This window comes from Oncorhynchus masou, chromosome 9 (assembly GCF_036934945.1).
Source record: "Oncorhynchus masou masou isolate Uvic2021 chromosome 9, UVic_Omas_1.1, whole genome shotgun sequence".
NCBI lineage: Eukaryota > Metazoa > Chordata > Actinopteri > Salmoniformes > Salmonidae > Oncorhynchus > Oncorhynchus masou.
Genome location: NC_088220.1, coordinates 33842267 through 33863321, shown reverse-complemented (window position 1 = coordinate 33863321; position 21055 = coordinate 33842267). Strand labels below are relative to the sequence as shown.

The 21055-nt window shown below is 46.3% G+C and overlaps 1 protein-coding gene across 2 annotated transcripts; it reads left to right on the top strand.

The window, feature by feature from the left end:
- Positions 1-1196: 1196 nt before the first annotated feature.
- Positions 1197-13723, top strand: LOC135545901 (FACT complex subunit SSRP1-like). Of its 2 annotated transcripts, none has more exons than XM_064973868.1 (18): positions 1197-1257; positions 1848-1929; positions 2674-2859; positions 6406-6511; positions 6701-6894; positions 7102-7202; positions 8469-8598; positions 8780-8883; positions 9054-9182; positions 9347-9571; positions 9672-9744; positions 11238-11370; positions 11516-11558; positions 11830-11956; positions 12161-12328; positions 12714-12811; positions 13150-13345; positions 13483-13723. In XM_064973868.1, exons 2-18 carry the CDS (start codon positions 1876-1878, stop codon positions 13543-13545), a joined length of 2130 nt encoding a protein of 709 aa, XP_064829940.1. In that variant the 5' UTR covers positions 1197-1257; positions 1848-1875; the 3' UTR covers positions 13546-13723. The 2 variants fall into 2 exon arrangements, with proteins under 2 accessions (XP_064829940.1, XP_064829941.1); XM_064973869.1 differs by lacking the exon at positions 1197-1257 and adding an exon at positions 1278-1486.
- Positions 13724-21055: the final 7332 nt, after the last annotated feature.

The window sequence follows — 21055 nt, the reverse complement described above, 5'->3', positions numbered from 1 at the left end:
TCCCTCAAATTACACAGACACACAAAGAATTCGAAAAACAAATCCATTTTTGATATACTCCCATATCTATTGGGTGTAATACCACAGTGTGCAAACACATCATCAATATGGGTGACCTGTTGCCTCAAGAAAAGGGAAACCAGGGATTTAAAAATAATAATAATTTAGATTGTACTTTGATTTAACAAGGCAAGTCAGTTCTCTCTCTTGAACAAATTCTAATTTACAATGACGGCCTACGCCGGTCAACGCTGGGCCAATTGTGCACTACCCTATGGAACTCCCAAGCACAGCCGGTTGTGATACAGCCTGGAATCAAACCAGGGTGTCTGTTGTGACACCTCTAGCACCAAGATGCAGTGCCTTAGACCACTGCACCACTCAAGAGCCCAGGAACAATGAACAAACCCCATTGTAAATACAACCTATATTTATGTTTATTTATTTTCCCTTTGGTAAATAATCTGACATTTGAAATGTGAGTGTAAAGTTTACTGTTAATTTTATATTGTTAATTTAACTTTTGTTTATGATCTATTTCACTTGCTTTGGCAATGTACACAAATGTTGCCCATGCTAATAAAGCCCTTAAATTGAAATTGAATCGAGAGAGAGACAGAGAGAGAATGATATGTTAAATCTAACAATTTCAAAACTAATATTGAATTATTGTCAAAATATTGACGTCTGCTCATAGTAGTAGTCATGGTATGTTGATATTGGAACAAGACAACAGGATTTTACAAAGCTTTGACAGGATTTCAATAACCTATTAGCGTAATTCCTGTGCCAAAGTGGTACAGTAGGCTATATTGGACAGGACCGGTGGGGAGTCTTGCAGTTTCATCACCATCCATCGTCACAAATCAGCAATTCAATTGGAGAACCTCACACGCATCTTAAAACAACAGGCTGCTGCGTGCACCCCATAGTGGAGGTGAGCAGTTACTGCATGCAGTTCTGACAACCATGAGATGTTTATTTGAATTTCCTAACAGGAGACAAGTAAGGCCAAGCTTCATGACTAAAATCATTCGCATGAAACAATTCTCATCTATTTGTTGGCCAAGTTGTTAATGTGAGTGTCAGACGAAAGACCTACACGAGTCGGCAGAACACCTTTGAAAAGTGTTACTTTCTGGAAAGTAGAACGAAACGGAAGTAAATTCTAAGGTAGCAGGGATTATTTCCGGTGACGTCGGCTCTTGGGCTGATGCTTCACGCGGGAAACAGCGAGGTCTCCTCATCACGTTGGCAGTAAGACATCAAGTTTGTTCGTTTTTATTCAGGGACGATTGTAGCGGATTCTAAGTAGATGGGTAGACAACCAAACAGATGAGACCAGTAACATTGGCCTAGCTACTATTGACCCATTGGAGTCAAATAGTTAGCGAAGAAACGCCACATAATCACTAGCCTGCTAACATGCTAGCCACACTGGCATCCATTTACTAGCCACATCGCTACGAATGGCCAGCCAACTATGGTAGCTAAATAGCTAGTATCGGCATGTTCTCGCCACAAAGAAAGCAGCTAGCTAGCTACAATTAGCATATTGTTGTTCTCTCAATACTAAGCTTTTATACCCGCATTGAGTTGTCACTTGTAGCTAAACTTAGCTAGCTAAATATTTACATGGTTGTTGTTATTGACTAGCTATCCTAAACTACATGTTTTGATTTAACGCTAAGTGAGCTCTATAGTAAATGAAATGTCAACAGACTCACATGTTCACTCAAAGGAATTAGCTTGCTACCTAGCTAGTTAGCTGTTACTACTTGGGCACCTCTGCAAATGAATAACATTGCTAACTAGTTGTTTGACATTGTTTTATTCTGTGTACTCAGTTGAACACCACTTATTGTGGAGGCAGAGATGGGAGACACGCTTGAGTTCAACGAGATCTACCAAGAATCCAAGGGGTCCTGGGTCAGTAGCTCGTTTACCTTATCATGCCATCTCCCATCAGTGTCTTAACGAACCGGGTCCCGGAGAGTCCCATGCCGTGTAAGGCTTTTGTTGTAGCCCAGTACTTAGATGAATCAGGTGTTAGTCCTGTCTAAGATGACAGTAGAACACATGCCTGTGGGTTTCCAGGATTAGGATTGAAGTACACATGGGTAGCGTGTATATCAAGGTTGTCATGATACCGGTATCAGATACTTGGAAGGAAGCAAACAAAACATGACGGCAGGCTTCATTTCTTATTTTGGCACCCAGTCACATTTAGTTTATTTGCAAGCCATTGCACACAATATTTGACAAAGGTAGAAGGACCATAGAGTGAAGTCTTTGCTTTGTGGTGCTTGGAAAATCTGGTAGTGTAAATCAGTGGTTCCCAAACGGCGGGGTGCTTGGGGGTCATCCTCCCGTCTAATTGGGTAGTGAGTGCATCATCAGTTCCTCTTGTCCTGTTAGTCATTGCACACCATATATATATATATATATATATATATATCTCTCTCTTGTTATAAATGTCCAGATCAACTAGCCCATGTTAGCTAAGGTTTTTTTTTTTTTAATCCCTAATGCTGGAAGGAACCGTGTTGTAATTGATGTACAAATAAATGACCACAAACTGGAACCAACTGTAACTCAACATGTAGCTACTATCAAGTTTGGCTATAACAATAGCGTAAGTGTATTTATGTGTGAGCGGTGACTCCCCCGCAGAACGACGGTCGTCTGAGGTTCAGTAAGCAGAATGTGGTGTATAAGAGCAGCAAGACGGGGAAGGTGGACAACATCCCGGCAGCAGAGCTGTCCCAGGCCACGTGGAGGCGTGTGTGCCTGGGACACGGCATCAAGCTGGCCACCAGCACCGGACATGTCTACAAATATGACGGCTTCAGAGACACGGTGAGGCGGTGGTGTGTGAGCGTGAGCGACTGAGAGAATTTGTTTGAAAAATTGTTTGTGAATGTCTGTGTGCTGTGTTTCTTCGTGAGAGTTCCGTGGGCAGTTGTCGGGTGAACCTTTTAGATACATTTCTTAATCGGTTCCTCAGGTTGTGTGCCTGGTTGAGTGAGTGCAAGAGTGGATGTGTGTCTCTGTGTGTGAGTGCGCGTGTATGTGTGTATAATCTAGCCTTACCAGTGCTGCTGGAAAGGGAGAGAAGGAAGGCTGGTCTCCTGAGGTTAATCAGTGTGTATTTGAAAATGGTTTCTTCTGACTGTGGTGGTTCAGACAATGATGTCATTGTTTATTATCCTGCACACTGTCACTGGTGAGGAATTCAAACACAGGCTGGCTGCTCCACTAACCTGTCAGTTTGACGTGTTCACCTTCTATATCATGTTCCACTGGTTAAACACCACCTCAGCCCCACTCCCCATATGCATTCTCAATGCTTTGAATGTCTGTTTTCAAAAAAGTAATGATCATTTATTTGATTTAGGAGTGGTGAAGTTTTGAAATCCACGTATCACGAGCCATCTGTTTGCTAACTTGGTACTACTTGTGAAGCGCGCCGCTCTGTAACGGAGTTTGCTCGACTGTTAGCCATAACTGGGTTGTATTCACTAGGCACAAAGCCTGTGCCAACACGGGGAGGGACGATCTTGTCCAATGAGAAGGGCTTGTTTTCCTTTTCTGTTGCAAAATACTTTTCTACGGTGTCTGCTAATGCATAGCACCCTGGTGATCCTATGGCAGCTTCATATTCATTTTTTCTTATTTAACTTGGCAAGTCAATTAAGAACAAATTCTAATTTACAATGACGGAGTTCCCCGGGCCTAACCCGGATAACGCCGGGCCAATTGTGAGCCTCCCTAGTTAGGGGGAGAGGAAGAGGGGTGGTGGAATGGTACAACTATGGGGATTGGGGACTGTTTGGTGTTTTGTGCATATGCATATATTGATTGTGTGGATAGTGGATGGGAAGGCTGGGATGAGTGTTACTACGGTTGTGTGAGTGTGAGGTAAGCAACTGGACTCTGCCAAAATTGTAATGAGAAACTGCGCTCTTAATACAGGGGCTGTTGAGGACAGCAGGAACACACACACACTGATATGTTTGTCTTTACACAGTTACAGGCCAGTCATTATATACACACACAGATTTATATCCAGTATATAGTCTGAAATGGAAACACACTTAGATCTGTATACATGTCCTGTCACATACAAACACAATGCCTTCATACATCTTCACAAACACATGCACAGATGCTGTCAACACACTGATCTGATATTCTATACACACACACAGCTTGGTGTATAGTCTCTCTTTCGCTGTCCAACACACACACACACACACAGAGACTGTGGGCTCTCACACACTCTAATAACCCAACAGACAAGCTGATACCCAGGTGCATAAACTCTCTTTCCCACACACTCTTTTTCTTCTCTCTCTCACACACACACACACACACACACACACACACACACACACACACACACACACACACACACACACTGTCCTTCACACACATGTGGAAGTGATTGAGGTGTGTGTGTGCCCCAGCTCTAATCGGGCCTGCAGGATAAATAAACAGGCTGATTGTAAGCGGCGGAGAGGGAGGGAGCGGACGGATTACATTCACCTCCAGTGTCCCAGGGGGCCGAGGGGCCATAATTGAGCTTTGATGAATTAGACCCCTCATCAAGGGGGAGGAAGGGAGAGGGGGAGGAAAGGGGGTGTGTTTTTTAGTTTTTCAGACTGGTGGGGCATTAAGGATTTAACTGAGAACATCTTTCTCCTCAATTTTTCCTCTTTCACGTTCTCTCTTCCTCCTCCCTCCCTCCCCCCGCCACATCCCTCCCCCCGCCACATCTCCTCTCCCCCCTCCGCACATCCCCTCCTCTCCCCCCTCCGCACATCCCCTCCTCTCCCCCTCCGCACATCCCCCTCTCCCCCCACGCCACACATCTCCTCCTCTCCCCCCACGCCGCACATCTCCTCCTCTCCCCCCCCACGCCGCACATCTCCTCCTCTCCCCCCACGCCGCACATCTCCCTCCTCTCCCCCCACGCCGCACATCTCCTCCTCTCCCCCCCACGCCGCACATCTCCTCCCCCCCCCGCACATCTCCTCCTCCTCTCCCCCTCCGCACATCCCCTCCTCTCCCCTCCGCACATCCCCTCCTCTCCCCCTCCGCACATCCCCTCCTCTCCCCCTCCGCACATCCCCTCCTCTCCCCCTCCGCACATCCCCTCCTCTCCCCCCTCCGCACATCCCCTCCTCTCCCCCCTCTGCACATCCCCTCCTCTCCCCCTCTGCACATCCCCTCCTCTCCCCCTCCGCACATCCCCTCCTCTCCCCCTCTGCACATCCCCTTCTCTCCCCCTCCGCACATCTCCTCTCCCCTCTCCGCACATCCCACCTCCTCTCCCTCTCCCGCACATCTCCACCTCCTCTCCCCTCTCCGCACATCTCCCCTCCTCTCCCCTCTCCGCACATCTCCACCTCCTCTCCCCTCTCCGCACATCCCACCTCCACTCCCCCTCCGCACATCCCCCTCCACTCCCCCTCCGCACATCTCCACCTCCTCTCCCCCCCTCCGCACATCTCCACCTCCTCTCCCCCTCCGCACATCTCCACCTCCTCTCCCCCTCCGCACATCCCTCCTCCTCTCCCCCTCCGCACATCCCACCTCCTCTCCCCCCTCCGCACATCCCCTCCTCTCCCCCTCCGCACATCTCCCCTCCTCTCCCCCCTCTCCGCACATCCCACCTCCTCTCCCCTCTCCGCACATCTCCACCTCCTCTCCCCTCTCCGCACATCTCCACCTCCACTCCCCCTCCGCACATCTCCACCTCCACTCCCCCTCCGCACATCCCCACCTCCTCTCCCCCTCCGCACATCTCCACCTCCTCTCCCCCTCCGCACATCTCCACCTCCTCTCCCCCTCCGCACATCTCCTCCTCTCCCCCCCGCACATCTCCACCTCCTCTCCCCTCCACACATCTCCACCTCCTCTCCCCCTCCGCACATCTCCACCTCTTCTCCCCCTCCGCACATCTCCACCTCCTCTCCCCCCTCCGCACATCTCCACCTCTTCTCCCCCCTCCGCACATCTCCACCTCCTCTCCCCCCCTCCGCACATCTCCACCTCCTCTCCCCCCCCTCCTCTCCTCCTCCCCTCCGCACATCTCCTCCTCCCCTCCGCACATCCCCCCCCCTCCGCACATCTCCTCCTCCCCTCCGCACATCTCCTCCTCCCCCGCACATCTCCACCTCCTCTCCCCCCCTCCGCACATCTCCTCCTCCCCTCCGCACATCTCCTCCCCCCCTCCGCACATCTCCTCCTCCCCTCGCACATCTCCTCCTCCCCTCCGCACATCTCCTCCTCCCCTCCGCACATCTCCTCCTCCCCTCCGCACATCTCCTCCTCCCCTCCGCACATCTCCTCCTCCCCTCCGCACATCTCCTCCTCCCCTCCGCACATCCCCCCCTCCAGGATTATGAGAGGATCTCTGAGTTCTTCAAGGCCAACTACAAGGTGGAGCTGACAGAGAAGGACATGTGTGTGAAGGGCTGGAACTGGGGCACTGCTAAATTCTCTGGTAAACAACACCCTCTTAAACTCTAAACGCCCGTCACACAACACCAGCAGAGGATCTAATATAGTTTCCTCTTGGATGTTTTCACAACAAGTTTTTTAATCTCTCTTGAAGCGTTCATTGTAGCATTTCTCCAGCTATGTTGAGGTGCATTGTGGGAGCTGTAGTCTTTAACACCCCCGCCCTCCGCAGGTCCATTGTTGTCGTTTGACGTGAATGACAGCTCCGTGTTTGAGATCCCCCTGGCCAGTGTGTCCCAGTGTGCCACCGGGAAGAACGAGGTGACGCTGGAGTTCCACCAGAACGATGACGCTGAGGTCTCTCTCATGGAGGTCCGTTTCTACGTCCCCCCCGGCCCCGCAGACGAGGGGGCAGACCCCGTGGAGGTAACCCACGCTCTACTGCCGGACCTGTACCAGGGAGGAGAACAAACTGGTTGAATGGTGGTCATCAGTGCCTTACTGGCTTTACCCCAGCAGATGGCGCTGCCACTACAGCTGTTCTGTACTCAGAAACAGTTGTTTTCACAGCAACATCAATGATGCAGTGATTGATGTTATTCCTGCATTAAACCCTCCCTTCCTTCCTGTCAGGCGTTTGCCGCGAATGTGCTGTCTAAGGCAGATGTGATCCAGGCTACAGGAGATGCTGTGTGTGTCTTCAAAGAGCTGCAGTGCCTCACACCCAGGGGCAGGTACTGTGACATCAGCACCACGAACCACTATTCATCAGTATTAGCCGTCACTATTTTATATAACGTTACTCTACGTTTATCAGATTGATCCGCAAATTGTTCACCTGGCTTGATTACGTTCCCCCTTCCAAATAATAACGACCACGGACAAGTAGAGCTGAGTGATTTAATGCTTTTTAAATTGGTTTGTTTGATTTCTAAAATAATAATCACGTTTTTTCGTTTTTTATTTAAAAAAATATATATTTTATTATATAAAGTTATTTTTTTAAATGCATTATGAATTAAGGACACTACAATGATTAATTAATGGAAATTCCAAAACCTAAAATAGTGAACAGTTAATTGCCAAAACACTTCCATTGTCTTTGTCAAGTCCACTTCGGGTATGAAATCACATTTTTCAGTTGTGTTTATTAGTTCGTATTTATTTGATGACTATCATTTCTCATTCCTTGAAGTCCTCCTCTCTTCTCTGCTCAGCCAGGAGCAGTCAGCCAGGAGCAGTCAGTCAGCCAGGCCATCTAACATTGTTCTTCCCCATACTGTCTTTAGTCATCCTACTAGTTCGTCAAAGTAGATAAGATATAACTTCCTCAACCGTCTCTGTCTCTCTTCATTGTGTTGTGTACATTCCTCTCTCATACGGCCTGTGTATATCGAACATAACGTAGCAGGCGTAAACGTGCATCTGTCCAGAGATCTGAATATAATGAAGAAATGCTCATGTCTCCGCCCTAACAATGGGAGTCGTTGTCCCAAAGGAGACAAGGCAGGCGACAAGCTTAGGTCCAAAACGCATTGGGATTATTTTGGACAGGTTTTGGCGAGAGTGAAACCAATCGCTTCACCTCTTCCTCTCTGATCCGTCTCTGTCCGAGACAGAAAAAACGGGCGCCATGAGTTATGGTCATTGTAGTGTTACCACATTTCTGTGCCGAACTAGATCAAATATTTGCTTAGGGAAAATTAAACCTCCCTTCAGCCCAGAGTCCCTTACAGTTCTTGAATTGATTTCTCTCGTGAATGATTTGATTTCTCTAGAGAAACAGCGAGTTGGACCCCCTCAAAACTTAATGGAATTCAAGTAAATTAAGCAACGTCGGTCAATTAGCTGTTTAATAACCGCCCAAAAAACAAAATATCACTTGGTCACTCAGCACTACCACTACAAGACAAACACCTACTTTGATCAAAGGTCTTTCTCTCTTTCTTGCCCTCGTTCACTGACTTTCTTCTCTCTCTCTCTCTCTCTCTGTGTGTCAGGTATGATATCCTCATCTACCCCGCCTTCCTCCACCTCCATGGTAAGACGTTTGACTACAAGATCCCCTACACCACCGTGCTGCGTCTCTTTCTGCTTCCACACAAGGATCAGAGACAGATGTTCTTTGTGGTAAGTGTTGTGTGTGTGTGTGTGTTTGATTGAGGTGAGTGCTTGACAGTCGACTGTGGACTGTGTTCAAGTTGTGTTCGGCACCAAACACGCGGACAATGCAGTGTGAATGCCATTGTGCCCACGTCAAACGCTGTGTCAGCCTCTTGGATTCATAACCATTCCCTCCCTCCGTCTACAGATCAGTCTGGACCCGCCCATCAAGCAGGGGCAGACCCGTTACCACTTCCTCATCCTGCTCTTCTCTAAGGAGGAGGAGCTCCGCCTCACCCTCAACATGAGCGAGTGAGTGGGAGAAATAAACCACAGTACATGGAAGAGGAACAATTGACTCGTATTGTCAGTTGGTGAGAATCCCTTAATCCGATTTCTGTTTCTCTCCCCCTCGCTCTTTGCGCCCCCTTCCCTTCTTTCTCCCTCTACCATCCCTCTCTCTCCCTCTTTTTTTCCCGTAGGGAGGAGGTGGAGAAGCGTTATGAAGGGAAGCTCAGTAAGAACATGTCAGGTTCTCTCTATGAGATGGTCAGCAGAGTGATGAAGGCTCTGGTCAACAGGAAGATCACCGTGCCTGGAAACTTCCAGGGGTAAAAACACTCGTAAAACACACACCAATGTTCCTCCTCTCCCTAGAGCTCAAACCCCGCGGTGCTTCCAACGGTTCCTCTTTTGTACGGACCTCATCATAGACCCATGTTATCATAAAGCACTTTGTCGTGCGTTTTGGTAATTGAGTCTCCCTCCCCTGTAGGAACACCCCAGGGGCCCAGTGTATAACGTGTTCCTACAAGGCACAGTCCGGCTTGCTCTACCCGCTGGAGAGGGGTTTCATCTACGTGCATAAGCCGCCCGTCCACCTGCGCTTCGAGGAGATCTCCTGTGTCAACTTCGCCAGAGGCACCACCACCACGCGCTCCTTTGACTTCGAGGTGGAGACCAAGCAGGGGAACCAGTTCACCTTCAGCAGCATCGAGAGGTACGGCGGGGGACTTGGGAACGGACACACGACCGTGTAGACTCTTTGCCTGACGAACGGTTTCTGTTTTTGTTTTTTGTTTCCCTCTGTCCCATCACAGGGAGGAGTACGGGAAGCTGTTTGACTTTGTAAACGCCAAGAAACTCAACATCAAGAATAGAGGATTCAAGGAGGTAACCTTTAGGAGATGTTTACTGCGGTGGAAGTACATTGAACTCTCTTCCGAGATGCGTTTGAGAAATATTGACGGATTTTGCTCTTTTCTTGTGTGTCTGTTGTGTACTCCTGAAGAAGAAGGTTGGTATGGTTACGGGGTTTCGGGAGGGTTGTCTTGGTTTTTTGGTTTGTAGTGGTTACTGCTCGCATGGTGGGCAGGGGGGCGTGTCTGTGTTGGATGGGGGAAGAGGAGGGTGCTACCATTCTAATCATGGTGATTGGTTGCTGTGAATGGCCGTAAATGATTTACTAATCGGTTTATGATTATGCTGAGACGCCGAGAGATGTGTCGGAGAGTGCGTGTGTGTGAAAAGGAGTGTGTGTGTGTGTGGTTGGTTGCCTGCGTTGTCTTGACTAATGTATTGCCTGAGGTGTTGCAGTGTGTTAACTGAAAGACGAAACACGTCCTCTAAACGAAATACAGGAATTCCTGATTTTTCACCCATAATGTTCTCTGGTAATATAAACAGAGCCAGTTCTGTCCGTCAACGGCCCACTTCGTTGCCCTGGGTGGGAGTTGACTACCCTGGGGTCACTCGAATGGTCAAGAACTACAAATGATTCTGTCCTCTACTTCCTCTTGTTTGTCTAGCTTCTAAACTTTTCACCTAGGGAGAATCTCAATTGCGTTTCCTTGATTCTTCGCGTCTTTTCCCTTCGACCTCCTCAAAAACTCTTGGATTTCGAGGTCAGCGGGGAGGGACCTCTGACCTCATCCAGGGGAGAATGACTGCCCCCTCCCTCATTGAAGCCGTGGAGTTCAAGGCTGACCGTGGTACTGCAGGCATTGTTTGCAGAAAACACAATCCCCCATGGCATCTTTGTGGTCAATTTTCTTCACCAATCATGGTGCCAAAAATGACTTTTAATACATCAGATGTATGTCCTTGAGTCATTATTTTGAAATCCCACACAGAAGAAGTTAAAAGGATAATTGAGTAGATAATGGCAGAACCCCGATAATGCAGTACCCCGGTTGGCCTTCAACTGGAGTAACTCAGTGAGAGGGGGCAGCACTGAGCTAGCCTGCAATGTCACTTCCTGGAGTAGCTCAAACTGAGCATGTTATGTCTCAATGAGACGCCCATCTTAACCCACTTCATTTGGCTTCAGTGCGCTATTGAGTCTTCCCATAAGAATGAATGGTGTCACGTAATCGATGGCTTTTTAAATTAATATATACAGTCATTGTTCTCATCCAATTGGTTTTGAGAGGGAGGCGAAGAGAGAGGATGCGAGGAATCAACAAAATGCAATTGAGAACCTTCCCTGGTCTCACTTTATCCTAGGAGTAGTCCTAAAGGTAAGGAGGTAAGAAAAGGAAGCAATTTTAAAGTGTTGGAGCACAGCCCCTGTACCTTAACCTGCTGTCCATAGGAAGAGATAGAGATGCAGGGCCTTGCTGGGGCATCATGGGTAGTGTAGTCTGACTCTGCTACCCCCCCAACAGGGCATGAAGAGTAAGAACAACGAGTACAGTGACTCCGATGAAGACCAGCACGATGCCTACCTGGAGAGGATGAAGGCTGAGGGCAAGATCAGAGAGGAGGGCGACGGCAGCAACGACTCCGACGAAGAGACCGGTGAGTGACGACTCCCGCAGCCAATCAGGGCCTCAGTAGTAAGAGATCTTAGGAATATATGGCTGTTGTATGGCTGTTGTGAGAGATTTCAATTTCCAACAGAGCAACTGTGTTAGTGATCTTTTTTCTCTCTTCTCTTTACTAGATGAGTCTTTCAACCCTGGGGAGGAGAGTGATGTTGCTGAGGAGTGAGTTTTTACCCCTTCATCCATTGCCCACTTCAGTTCCTCTCTCTCTCTAACAGTATTTTTCTCTTTCTCTCCTCTCTGTCTCCTCTCTGTCTGTCTCCTCTCTGTCTGTCTCCTCTCTGTCTGTCTCCTCTCTGTCTGTCTCCTCTCTGTCTGTCTCCTCTCTGTCTGTCTCCTCTCTCTCTGTCTCCTCTCTCTCTGTCTCCTCTCTGTCCTCTGTCTCCTCTCTCTCTGTCCTCTGTCTCCTCTCTGTCTCTCTCTCCTCTCTCAGGTATGACAGTAACGCGTCAGAGAGCGAAAGCGGCAGCGGAGGTGATGGCAGCGATGACGAGGGAAAGAAGAAGAAGAAGCCTGCAAAGAAGGCCAAAGTAGTGAAGGAGAGGAAGCCACGCAAAGAGGTGAGAGGGAGGAAGAACGAAAGGGGAGGAGCAAGGGGAATGGGGGCGGAGTGAGTCGTGAACAGTGAAATGTATGTTTATTGTATCGGAGATAAATATACTTTCGTATTGACTCCTGGGGGCACCTAAATAGTTTGTATTTATGCAAATGTGATATGTGGGTGTGCTCATGTTTCTCTCTCCCCCTCTCTCTCTGTCTTTTAGAAGAAGCAGAAGGACACCAACGCCCCCAAGAGGCCGATGAGTTCCTACATGCTGTGGCTCAACTCTAGCCGCGAGCACATCAAGTCGGAAAACCCCGGAATCTCAATCACAGAGATCTCCAAGAAGGCCGGAGAGATGTGGAAACAGATAGGGAAGGACGACAAAGAGGTGAGGGGGGGGCGCGCTTTATCTGCTCTCATGTCTTTTTGTTCCTCTGTTCTGTTCTTCTCTTTTCATCCCTCTCTTTCTCCTGTTTTTTTTTTGGGGGGGGGGGGGATTTTTTATTTAAATGTCCTCCACTTAAAGACATTTTATTAAGGAACTATTTATTGCATTTTAAATGTAGCAGCTGCTTGAATAAAACAATGTTTTGAATGGTGAGTGAGCGTTGCGCCTGGTCGAGTTTTTTTGGTTGCATCTCAGCTCATGTTGGTTGGGTGCCCTCCACTGGGCTCCATGGGCATTTTGAATAAAATAATTGTCACCCGAGCTAACTGTATTTAAACCGTTGTTTAGGTAAACAGATTGGTAACAAAGGGTCTCTCTCTGCTAGGGGTGGGACAGGAAAGCAGAGGAGGCTAAGAAGAACTATGAGAAAGCCATGAAGGAATACAGAGAGAACGGTGGAGGCTCCTCTACACCCTCCAAGAAGTACGAGACCACACACACACACACACACACACCAGGGGAGGCTGGTGGGAGGAGCTGTAGGAGGACGGACTCCTTGTCATAAATGGAACGGTTTGAAACATACGGAAACCACCTGTTTTACGCCGTTCCGTTGACTCCATTCCGTGACAATGAGTCCGTCCTCCTATAGCTCTTCCCACCAGCCTCCTCTGACACACACACCCGTGAACATCAGATACGCACGCGACCAGGTACACTTACAAGCGCTCAAAACACACACTGGGAAACTTGCTTTTAACATGCGCACAAACGTCCGCTCCTCTTTGACCATACATGTCCCTTTTCCGTTTCTCCACCAGGGAGAGCAAGAAGGCAGGAGGCAAGAAGGAGGACAAGGCAGGAGGCAAGAAGAGGAAGTCTGACGGAGGAGAGAAAGAAAAGGAGCAAGGAGGGAACGACAGTTTTAAGAGCCGAGAGTTTATCTCCAGCGAGGAGAGTTCGTCTGAGGGCGAACGGAAGAAGGCCAAGAAAGCCAAAGGCAAACCCAAGGGCAAGGTACTACACTGTCACCATGGCAGCAATAGGAATAACTTTATTTGTGTAGCCATTTCCATGGATTATGATCTAAGCGTGAATTAAAATGAAATTGTGGGATTATCATAGTGACGACTCTTTCCCTCTCGCTCTATCAGGAGTCTGAGGAAGAGGAGGAAGTGGTGACCACGCCCCCCAGCTCTGAGGAGGACTCTGACTAGGGAGAGGGAGAGGGGCCTCGCTGGAGCTTCTGATGACATCAGAACGAACAGGGAACATTTGGACAAGTTTACACAGTGACAGGTGCACAAAGACATGCAGATGATACAACGCTCACACACACACACACACACACACACACACACACACACACACACACACACACACACACACACAAAGCGTTACATGGACCAATAACTTGTACTCTGTCTGTATGTCCAACAAATTCTTAGAAAGTGAATTATTATGTACTACATTACCCATGATTCTACTGGGTTCTATTCTATTCGCCCCATGGGGATGGTTGTAGTTTAAAAGCACTGAGACATGCAGGAGTCTTCAGTCTTGAGTTTTTTTCTTGTTGCTTGTCCTTTTGACCTGTTTAGAGAAATGAAGAACAGCAATTCTGTACTTTTTTTTACATTTTCATTTCCATGTCATGTTTGTTTCTTTGTTTTCAGACAGAATTAATAAAATCTTTTGTAATAAAATCTTTGATTGTTTCTAGGAGCTTGAGGAAAGGAAGTCCTCAAGGAAATTAAATTATTTAGGAGGCGATAGGACAAAGCACAGGAAGCCATTTCGGAATGGAATGGGGCCATGAATATCTTTAATGGTTAGAGGAGATGTCGGTTTAACCCCCTTGAGACAGGTCTCCTGTTCATATTATATACCCTGAAAAGACCCTCAGGAACACAAACTCACACACACCTAGAATATGTAGTTGAACTAAAATATACATGTAAAGTGTTGCTTTCATGAGCTGAAATATAAGATCCCAGAAATGTTCCATATGCACAAAAAGTTTATTTCTTTATGTTTTGTTTGTTTACATCCCTGTTAGTGAGCATTTATCTTTTTGCGAAGACTAATTGATTTAATTTACAGGTGTAGCATATCGAGAAGCTGATTAAGCAGCATGATCATTACACAGGTGCACCTTGTGCTGGGGACAATAAAAGGGCACACTAAAAAATGTGCAGTTCTGACACACAACACAATGCACACAGGTGGCTCAAGTTTTGAGGGAGTCTGCCATTGGCATGCAGACTGCAGGAATGTCCACCAGAGCTGTTGCCAGAAAATGTCACGTTAATTTATCCACCATAAACCACCTACAACGTCGATTTAGAGAACTTGTAAGTACATCCAACAGGCTTCACAACAGCAGACCACGTATAACCACGTCAGCCCAGGACCTCCACATCCGGCTTCTTCACCTGCGGGATCGTCTGAGACCTGCCACCTGGACAGTTTCTGTCTGTAATAAAGCCCTTTTGTGGGGGGAAAACTCATTCTGATTGGCTGGGCCTGCTCCCCAGTGGGTGGGCCTATGCCCTCCCATACCCATCCATGCCTGAGGCCCTGCCAATTCATGTGAAATCCATAGATTAAGGCCTAACAAGTTTATTTCAATTGATTGATTTCCTTTATATGAACTGTAACTCAGTAAAATTGTTGCATGATGAGTTGATATTTTTGTTCAATATATATTAGATGGAACACTACACAGGGGCAGATAAGCATCAACACTTATTTTGTACCCAAGTATACACTCTTCCTTTCTAACACAGTTTTTGTGTTTTCAAAAATGTAGAAGCGTTTTCAGACCATAATTGCGTTCATCAAAACTATTCTACCGTCAAAATTAAGCCCGACTGCTTGCAAAAAGACTAACGCAACCGTACTTATCCTCGAATCCAAGCAGACAACTGAGTTGGTCTGTCTTTAAAAAAATCCTAGTAGATCAATACATTTTCTTTGCAGTCATTTAAATCATGTTGATCAAAATTGGAAGTATAGCTTTTCAAAGGTGCATAATTATGGGCAATTACTCTCCTTTAATGCATAATTCACCAAATAATGTCAAATCAAGTACATTGTATATACAAATGTATGTGAACACCCCTTCAACTTAGTGGATTCGGTTATTTCATCCTCACCCGTTGCTGACAGGTGTATAAAATCGAGCACACAGCCATGCAATCTCCATAGACAAACATTGGCATCAGAATGGCCTTACTGAAGAGCTCAGTGACTTTCAACATGGCACTGTCATAGGATGCTACCTTTCCAACAAGTCAGTCAAATTTCTGCCCTGTTATTGTGAAGTGGAAACGTCTAAGAGCAACAACGGCTCAGCCGCAAATGGGTAGGCAACACAAGCTCACAGAGCAGGACCACTAAAGTGCGTAAAGATCGTCTGTCCTCAGTTGCAACACTCACTACCGAGTTTCAAACTGCCTCTGGAAGCAACGTCAACACAAGAACTGTTCGCCGGGAGCTTCATGAAATGGGTTTCCAGCCACAAAAAGCCTAAGATCACCATGCGCAATGCCAAGCATCGGTTGGAGTGTTGTAAAGCTCGCCGCCATCGGACTCCGGGGCAGTGGAAACATGTTATCTGTAGTGATAAATCAAGCTGCACAATCTGGCAGTCCGACGGACAAATTTGGGTTTCACGGATGCCAGGTGAACGCCACCTGACCAATGCACAGTGGCAACTGTAAAGTTTGGTGGAGGAGGAATAATGGTCCGGGGCTGTTTTTCATGGTTCAGGCTAGGCCCCTTAGTTCCAGTGAAGGGAAAACTTAACGCTACAGCACACAATGACAATCTAGACGATTCTGTGCTTCCAACTTTGAGGCAACATTTTGGGGAAGGCCCATTCCTGTTTCAGCATGACAATGCCCCCGTGCAAAAAGTGAGGCCCATACAGAAATGGTTTGTCGAGATCGGTGAAGAAGAACTTGATTGGCCTGCACAGAGCCCTGATCTCAACCCCATCGAACACCTTTGGGATGAATTGGAACGCTGACTGTGAGCCAGGCCTTATTGCCAAACATTAGTGCCCAATCTCACTCATGCTCTTGTGGCTGAATGGAAGCAAGTCCCTGCAGCAATGTTCCAACATCTAGTGGACAGCCTTCCCAGAAGAGTGGAGGTTGTTAAAGAAGCAAAGGAAAGGGAAAGGGGGATACTTAGTCAGTTATACAACTGAATGCATTCAACTGAAACGTGTCTTCCACATTTAACCCAACCCCTCTGAATCAGAGAGGTGTGGAGGGCTGCCTTCATCGACATCCATGTCTTCGGGGGACCACCTCCATGTTAATATCCATGATTTTGGAATGAGATGTTTGACGTGCAGGTGTCCACATACTTTTGGTCATGCAGTGTATTATTCCTGGTAAAAGAAATAAGCACATGTGCAGAATTGAATTCCATCACAATCCAATTCCATGTATTCAATACAAAGGCTGGTTTGCTCATCGTTTTCTAGACCATTGCACAGAAACACGATCCACAATAGAAAGGTGTACACAATGGAGGAACACAACTGATATGAATTTATAGGCCTCAATCAAATCACATTTTATGCACCAAATACAACAGGTGTAGACATTACCGTGACATGTTTACTTATAAGCCCTTTAACTAACAATGCAGGTTTTTTTTTAAACGAGTTTAAGAAAATATTTACTAAATAAACTCAAGTTAAAAAAGTAACACAATAAAATAACAATAACAATGCTATATATACAGGGGGTACCGGTATCGAGTCAATGTGCATGGGTACAAGTTCGACGAGGTGATTTGAGGTAATATGTACATGTAGGTAGGGGTGAAGTGACTATGCATAGATAATAAACAGCGAGTAGCAGCAGCGTAAAAAAAAATCCACATCGAAGCAATGCTCTATAGAGGAAGGTCACAATGTTGAAGATGATGACTTGGGAGTAACGCATTTTCTGCATCTGCATGTCCACAATATTGTAAAAATGATATATCGTACACGGTATGACACTGACGGGGTGATTTAGAATTCCGTACAGTAGTATTTACCGATTGCTGGAAACGTTCAACACAATTGCACACATTTCTCTTCTGATGAGGACAATGCAGGGGCACAACTTTCACTGGGGATGAGGCTGACATGCCCCCCCCCCCCCCACATTCTGAAATTGCATTTTTGTCCCCCCCAGTTGTATCATTGGAATGTGATACAAAACCTGGTAACGGTGTGCTTTAGGACCATTTTTTTTCATGTATTATTTTACCTTCATTTATACAGGTTTTTCTCATTGAGATAATATCTCTTTTCCAAGAGAGACCTGGTCCAATAGCAGTAAAACCATGCGGACGCCTCTGAGTGGTCGGGTAGGCTGTTGGAGTGTTAATACAATTGGATAAAAAAAAATATATATACACTACCGGTCAAAAGTTTAAGAACAACTACTCATCAAGGGTTTTTCTTTATTTTTACTATTTTCTACATTGTAGAATAATAGTGAAGACATCAAAACTATGAAATTACCCTTTGCCTTGATGACAGCTCTGCACACTTGGCATTCTCTCAACCAGCTTCTCATCCAGCTTCACCTGGAATGCATTTCAATTAACAGGTGTGCCTTCATTAAAGTTAATTTATTGAATTTCTTTCCTTCTTAATGCGTTTCAGCCAATCAGTTGTGTTGTGACATGGTGTGTGTGGGGGGGGGGGGTATATATATAGTATAGAGCCCTATTTGGTAAAATACCAAGTCCTTATTATGGCAAGAACAGCTCAAATAAGCAAAGAGAAACGACAGTCCACCAATTTGTCCTTTGGTCTGGAGTCCAAATTTGAGATTTTTGGTTCCAACCGCCGTGTCTTTGTGAGATGCAGTGTGGGTGAACGGATGATCTCTGCATGTGTATTTCCCACCGTAAAGCATGGAGGAGGAGGTGTTATGGTGTAGGGGTGCTTTGCTGGTGACACTGTCTGTAATTTATTTAGAATTCAAGGCACACTTCACCAGCATGCCTACCACAGCATTCTGCAGCAATACGCCATCCCATCAGGTTTGGGCTTAGTGGGGCTATTATTTGTTTTTCAACAGGACAATGACCCAAAACACCTTCAGGCTGTGTAAGGGCTATTTTACCAAGAAGGAGAGTGATGGAGTGCTGCATCAGATGACCTGGCCTCCACAATCCCCCGACCTCAACCAAATTGAGATGGTTTGGGATGAGTCAGAATGCAGAGTGAATGAAAAGCAGCCAACAAGTGCTCAGCATATATGGGAACTCCTTCAAGACTGGAAAGCATTCCAGGTGAAGCTGGTTGAGAGAATGCCAAGAATGTGCAAAGCTGTCATCAAGGCAAAGGGTGACTATTTGAAGAATCTAAAATGTTTTTTGACACTTTTTTACTACATGATTCCATATGTGTTATTTCATAGTTTTGATGTCTTCACTATTATTCTACAATGTAGGAAATAGTAAAAATAAAGAAAAACCCTTGAATGAGTAGGTGTTCTAAAACTTTTGACCGGTAGTGTATATATACAGTATAAATATATATTATGCCCCCCCCCCCCCCACTTCTAAAACCAAAGTTGCACCCCTGATACAATGTGTTATACTCTGTGAACAGAATACATAACACTGAGTTTTGTATTCACTGATGACATTTGTATTTCAAGTTTTGTTAAAGGTGGTCCAAGATACGTAAGTCAGGGACTAAGCCAAAACAAAAATGATCAGAAGTTCGGTAATTTGATCCTTGCCGTTATGCTATTGATACGTTTTAACACAGATCATAAGATTGCTTCTCTTAATTGAGTTTGTTATAGAAAGTGTGGCATTAGTGGCTGTACTGAGAGAGATAATAGATATTACAGGAAGGGCTACAATGTTGTTCGGGTTGATGTGCCACATAGATGAACATTTCCAGATGTATCATAATATTCAACGTTACTATAACATTATTATGTGGTCATCATAGTGGGAGGTAATAGTCTTCGCCTTCAGAACTAGAGGAGAGAGAGCCAGACCGGTCAGACGGCTGACTGAGCATGAGTGTGGGGTCAGAAGGTGAACACACTTATCGGAACCTCATCCTGGATGCAGAAAGTTGTTCAAACAAAGAGAGGAACCTTTAATGCTTTTCCTACAGCTTCTACGTATGCATTGATCCAGTTTAACCAAGCAGGGGTCGTTTGTTTCAGAGTGAATTCTAATGTGAGTTGATGGCAGGGCAGGGTAGAGACAGTGGTTGTAGAGTGGGGTCAGAATAGGAAGGGTGGTTATTAAAAGGGGCTGGGTGGTTTGGGCAAGGTGAGGGGGGTGGTTTTTAAAAGCGAGGGGTACCAGGATGATAGTGTGCGGTGCCGACCCAGAGGGATTCCCCTGTAAGACAGTGTCTCCTCTCCAAAATACCAAGTTCATCAGAGATCCCGAAAATGACTACTCCTCCTCCTTCCCTCAGGTCACTATAATTCAAACGTTTATGTGCGTATATATCTATAATTTCACTAATGTGAAGACATACTTTTGTGTACGCGCGTGTACGTGCGTGTTTATCTGTCTATGCTGAGTCATTTCCTGTATGATGATCACTTGTGGTTTTCCCTTTCACAAAAATGTCATTAATGAGAGAGACCTCAGTCAATCCTATGTCGTCGCTCTCTATTTCTGTCTCTGTCTCTGTCTCTCTCGTTCTGTCTCTCTCTGTCTCTGTGTCTCTGTCTCACTCTCTTTCTCTCTTTTTTCTGTCTCTCTCTCTCTCTCTCTCTCTCTCTTGCTGTTGCTCTCTCGGTCTCTCTCTGTCTTACTCATATCACGAGCACACCCCTTACTAAGTCTCTGCTTTATCATGTATGTCTGGGATGTACTGTATATAGATTTCACAGAACCATGCCATTTCCTGAAACGTGATAACATTGCCTTGGCATGTGCACTCAGAGCTCATATAATCGTATTGTTAATGTATTAATTGTGTTTGTTACTTGCATTGTACTACTGTAATTGGCCACAGACGTAATGGAACCACTTAAGAAGTGAAGACATGACATCTTCCAGCTCGGTCTCTAGATATTATACACATGTACACAACACACACACAGGCACACGTGCCGCAAACACACTTACAACTGTTGAAATGCTTACATTAGCACACTTCGTGTGTATGCCACTAAGCGGGATTATAATAGCCATTATCATTACACCCTTAATAGTATGAGAGACCTAGTTTGTATTGATCTCTCAAATGCATCTTACTGTGTGTTTACCGCTCTGCGGAGCACTGTTCACATGTTGTGGGGTTCCGTTGGAATTTGAACGTGTGTGTAGGTCGAAGGCGATTTGAGGTAAGCGTTTTGTGTTCACATGTAGTGAGACACTCGTGTCAGAAGTAAGAGGGGAGAACAGTTTTGATGGGAAAGGGAGGGACTCAAGGGGCGGTCGGGAGATAGGGATTTGTGGTGAGGAGAGAGACAGAGAGACAGAGGAGAGACAGAGAGAGAGAGAGAGAGGGAGAAAGAGAGAAGAGAGAGAGAGGGAGGGAGAGAGAGAGAAGAGAGAGAGGGAGGGAGAGAGAGAGAATAGAGAGAGAGAGAGAGAGAATAGATAGAGAGAGAATAGAGAGAGAGAGAATAGAGAGAGAGCGAATAGAGAGAGAGAGAGCGAATAGAGAGAGAGAGAGAATAGAGTGAGATAGAGAATAGAGAGAGAGAGAGAGAATAGAGA

Bases quoted from the DNA above. Each gene is read 5' to 3' on its own strand.
- LOC135545901 (XM_064973868.1), top strand. From the start codon at position 1,876: ATGGGAGACACGCTTGAGTTCAACGAGATCTACCAAGAATCCAAGGGG. The intron at 1,930-2,673 runs GTCAGTAGCTCG...ACTCCCCCGCAG, and splicing joins AAGAATCCAAGGGGTCCTGG to AACGACGGTCGTCTGAGGTT. The intron at 9,572-9,671 runs GTACGGCGGGGG...GTCCCATCACAG, and splicing joins ACCTTCAGCAGCATCGAGAG to GGAGGAGTACGGGAAGCTGT.